Genomic DNA, 5024 nt, shown 5'->3' with positions numbered 1-5024 from the left:
TGGCTTCTACCCTGGGGGTCTTTAAGAGGAGGCTTGATGCCTACCTGGCTGGAATCATTTGAGCAGGGTTTATTCTCCTGCCCAGGCAGGGGGTCGGACTTGAAGATCTACAAGGTCTCTTCCGACCCTGCTTCTATGATTCTATGATTCTATGATTGCCAGTCTTCATTCTGACAAGTAACATTTAAAAAATCCCTTTTGCTGCCCTTTGTTAGCTGATGCAGTATGTTTCACTACTTTCTTTTTTTTCCCTAAGGAAAATTACTTAGGAGGGAGGGAAATAATGAAGGGCTTAATTCTGCTATAAATGCTGGGTCATAATGGCAATAGAAGTAAATAGGAATTGAATCCACAAAACACAGTTTGGCCTTGAGAGTCATGGAGCAGATTAACCAGTACGCTCCTACTACTTTGCATCATGTTGGGTTGCATTGTAGCTGGAGACTTTGTTTAATTGGCCAGATAAATTGGATCTATGGTTGCTTTGCATCTTCCTGAGCAGCACAACACCACTAAAGGAGAATCTACATCAGAGACTGTAGAACAGGCATAAGAAAAAATGTCCCTCCCCAGTACTTACTGGTCTGAGCACTCTCTTAACTTCTTTCAAGACATCCTCTACATTCTGCACAGAGCACAGGACCAAGGTGCAGACCACTACATCCATGGAGCCATCAGCCACCTGGTTCAAGTTCTCCGCTGGAGCCACCAGGAAGTCCTCAAACTGCAGGTGCTGGTTTTGGTTCATGCTCTTGGAAAGACCACTCTGGAAGTTGCTGTTTGTGTCTGAACAGGTAATTCTACAGCCAGGTGGATAGAATTGGAAGTTGGTGCCAGTGCCGGTTCCAATTTCCAACAGCCTCAGTGCTTCCAAAGAGCCTGTGAACTCCTGCAGGTTGTGAAACAGCTCCCATTTCTGCACTGATGTTTTCTGGTTGTAATATTCAGAGAACCTCTCCATGAAAAAGGGAAAGAATACCTTACTACCAAAAGGTTTCCATATGCCCAGGAACGACAGCAGGTATATGGGCAGGGCAAGCAGTTGCACGCAGACACGGAGAAATTGGATTGCTGCCTCTGCCATTCTAAGAGAAGACTTGCGCTGAGCAGAATTTGCTCATTTAAATATAATACCCCTTGAAGTATAGGCAGATTGGATCTGTCTAGCTGCTTTGTTCACTCTTGGAAATGTGTCCTGCTCTTTAGACCAGCCTAGAACGTGTCCAGTAGACTTTTGAAATCTAATTTTAAAGTCCATTCACTGATGATGTCAGGAAAATCAGAGCTTCTGCAAAGCAACCTGCCTAGAGTTCATCTGAAACTTGCCCAAAAAAGGATCAGTTGATCGGTTATCAGTTTCTGATATGTCTAGGACCTTGAAGCATGGCATTTGTAAAGCAACTGGAATTTTGCTGCCAATCTCCAAGCTAAACATTCAGCAACTTTCAGATTACAATTTTCCTTTCTCTTGTAAAACAGTGTTTTACAATCTGATCAGTGTTGCGGCTTAGATTTTGTGTTTTTACAAATTTCAGACTGCGCACCTGCACTCATGATGTCAACAGTGGAAGCTCTAGTTTAGACGAGGCACCAGACAGTTGTCAGTGTTTTAATCAGTCTGTCATTTACACTTGCTTTAAACAGAGTGGTTAAAATGCAAGCAGCTGGTCTAGGCTACCGCTGCAACCAGTGGAACAGTGGTAAGGCACTTGTATTGAAACCTGTACTGAAGACACATGCTTATAGTTAACAAAACTCTTCTCAATACCATAGTAGCCTGTTACATGGAACTGTTGTGAATTTTTTTTGTTAATAAAGGCAAAGCTTGTATTGCCTTTAATTATGGATTTGAACCAAACATCATGGTGGAAAAAGGGGTACAACTTTCTTCAGCATAACTATTAAGAGAATGTACATAACGTAAAAGCCTTTGTATTTAAATTAAAATTAAAATTTAAATTAAATTTAAATTGTTTTATTCTGTTCCTAGAGTTACTTAGCAACACCATCTCTTACTAACTTAACTGGGAACAGTGGGGTCTTATTCCCTGTTTGGTCTCAGCGTCAACAACAAAATCTGGTAAAAGGGCTTTGGGGTAAACACTTCTGCAAATCAAAATAATATTTTCAGTAAATGTGATATGTAGGTACTTGGGTAGGCAAAGTTCTTTGAGTAGATGTGATATCTTTTATTAGACCAACTGAGTAGTTGGAAAAAAAATTATTGGCATGCTTTCAGGCGCACTCTTTTTAGACATGGGGAGTCTCTGCTGTTCTGAGACTCCAATAAATCTGTAAGTACTTGTCTTTTGCATTCTCTGTAACACTCTCAGCTCTATGAAGGTATACAGGCATAACTTGGGTGAGAACTGAAAGGCAGGGAGAGAGGTATTTGTTACCATGTTGTATATAGGAGTGTGAATGCAAGCTAGATATTGTAGTGTTTGTGTTTTTAGTCCCTCATTCTATAAAATGCCTTTGTTGGGCAGTGCCCTATGGAAGCCCATTCAAGATTGCTTTTACAGAATGCGCAACACATGTTTTGTACTCTCTCTTAGACTTCTATGGTTTGATCTTTCTTTTAGTGTGTCTCTACTCCAAAAAATAAATGTCAAAATGCCACTTTGTGCTTTGTTGCTGTTAATTAAGGTAGGACATCCAAATTAGGCCCTGAATTACACCTGTGCAATCCCATTGTCTTCAGATTATATACTCAACTGTAGCTGGGCAACATAAAAGTCATCTGAGTATGCATAGGTTTAACTGACTGGATTCTGAATGGCTTTGGTTATGGACAAGCTGGAACAAACTTTGTTGTTCATTTTAATCTTAGCTATGCTGACCCTGTAGGGCTGAAGTGTATTTTGTCACTTAAACCAGTAGCTCTGATTAGAATGTGGACCAGTATTGCAAAGGCAGTAAGTAGTGTTGTTCACATTTGATAACTGCGTGGAAGGGCATTAAGACTTTTGGGGCAAGAAGTATAGTTTAGGCTACGATTTTTTTTCAAACGAGCCTTGTTACAGATTTGGTAGTATGGTAGTAGGAGCCAATTCCCTCTACTCTCTTAACAGGGAATTTTGCCATCTCCCCAAAACAGTGGGAAGTGACAAGCCGGGTCTTGTCCAGAATGTAGTCTGTACATTTTGTAGCATTAGCTCAGCAAAGTCTCTGTGTGAAGGGAAATTTGGCTTCTAATCTGAAAGAACAGTTGCCTTGCTGTAGCCACTAGGCTATCACAGACAGCACTCTTAGTGTTCTGTTCCCAGATCTCCTGCTGTCTCACTCTTTCTGAGTGAGGCACTTATCTGTCCCTTCTGTTTCTCGTCTGTAAACAGTGATCTTGCCAATATTTTCACAAGAACCTCTTTGAAGTCTAAGGACTTGATATTTGCAAAATACTGTGAGAGCCAGAGTTGAAAAGCACTATAAAATACAAATGAATAGACTGGTATTGTCTTGCTCACCTACAACTCTGGTGTAAGCTTGATTTACATTCAATCAGCATGTTAAATATAAGTGTGCAGTTTTGTTCCTGTGGTTACCTGCCTGTGCCTCCATTAAGTGTAATCGTTTGTTTCAATATTGATCACTAGAGAGAGGCTTCGAGAACCAAATTCAGAGTTGATTAAATTCAAATGGAATTGCATTTGCGTTCACAATGCTGGAATTAGGCACTCCATTAATCTGTGTAAAAAAACATTGTAAAAGGACTATCTTGTTACAAAAACAAGCAAGTTACTCCCTCTAGTGGTAACAGAGCAAAAATATACTCAAAGACTAATTGAGAGCTTTCCTACTTTGTTAGCAACCTTTATTAGCATAGAAATACCACAGGAGAGAAACATTCAAAGACATGTTTCATCAGAAATACTTTTCACTGCAGGCCAAGTGGGTATGCTGGTTCTGAGACTAAAGGCATAGTGGTGCTTTTTAAATTTCACACGCACCTCACTTTATTCTTCCTGACCAGAGTTAAATATAAGCAGGAAACAAATGGAGGAATTGGCTCCTATTAAACTTTACAATACCACTTTTCTTCATTTAAACTTGTAATTAGTTATCATTACTGTTTAACTTGACCAAAAGTGTTCAAGCTCGCTCAGCAGCAGGACCATCTGGTTTTGCAGGTGTCCCTAACCCTGTTTTATCTTCTACCCAACAGCTGCTGTCTTGACCATTTCTCTCCGGATGTTACTTATTTACCCTGCTTTCATCTGTTGTCCCTTGTACCGGTCCTCACCCCATTTACAGTGAATCCTCTTCTTTCACCTCCCAACTGCCAGCATTTACCAGTAAAGATTTTAAATTGGAAGCTTTAAAAGTAAGCAGAAAGTATTCACTTATTTCTGTGCCATAGGATGTTGGCTCTGTAGGGCCTTGTTGCATGGTGATTTTGGGCAACTCTTGGAACTCTTAAAACCTGGATTGTCTGCACATTAATATCTGAAGCTAGCTTTAAGCACTTTCTCTCATCTGTGCTATCAAGCTAGTGTTAGTGTAAACACCCCACCCTCTTCCACCTGCCCAGATTGGACCCACTGCCCCCACCCTCCCCAGCACCCCAGAGGCAGCTGGGTAGGCAAGTTAACCCTTCCCTGCCTGCTTCTCTGGGACAGACAGCAGGGGACGCCACAAATAAGTGGGGGGAAAGGGGTAGAGGAGGGCCCTGGAGGGGGGTGGGGATCCTGGGGGGCAGGGTCAAGCCTGGAATGGGAGGGGATGGGATTCTTACCTTTCAGTCCTCCAGGCTGCTGCTGGCCTGAAGTGTGACTGCTTCAAACTCAAGCTACCAGTAACCACTAACATGGATCAACGTTTGTGCAGCTCACGGTGTAAACTGAGACACTGCTTTATTGCTGATTCTGTGGTGGAGAACTGGACTTCTGAGGGACGCTTGTAAGTTTTAGCTCTGTATTGGCTGGGGATGGTCCCGTAAAGGAGCTAATTGCACCCTAACATGCCCTATAGCAACCTTTACCGGGAATGTGATGTGTAAAAATGGAGTAATAATCAGATATGAG

At 41.7% G+C, this 5024-nt stretch overlaps 1 protein-coding gene across 1 annotated transcript in view; it reads right to left on the bottom strand.

The window, feature by feature from the left end:
• The window catches only part of LOC109293284 (methyltransferase-like protein 7A), a 4156-nt gene extending 2219 nt beyond the window's left edge, over positions 1-1937 (bottom strand). The window contains exon 1 of the mRNA XM_019511124.1: positions 581-1937. Within this exon, the coding sequence (XP_019366669.1) occupies positions 581-1084 (504 nt within the window). The 5' untranslated portion in view covers positions 1085-1937. The remainder of the gene's footprint in view (positions 1-580) is intronic.
• Between the last annotated feature and the right edge of the window lie 3087 nt (positions 1938-5024).

Source organism: Gavialis gangeticus, unplaced genomic scaffold, assembly GCF_001723915.1.
Source record: "Gavialis gangeticus isolate Ggan-Ray unplaced genomic scaffold, GavGan_comp1, whole genome shotgun sequence".
Taxonomy (NCBI): Eukaryota; Metazoa; Chordata; order Crocodylia; family Gavialidae; genus Gavialis; species Gavialis gangeticus.
Note: the sequence above shows the minus strand (reverse complement) of the source record. Positions and strands in the feature narration are given on the sequence as shown.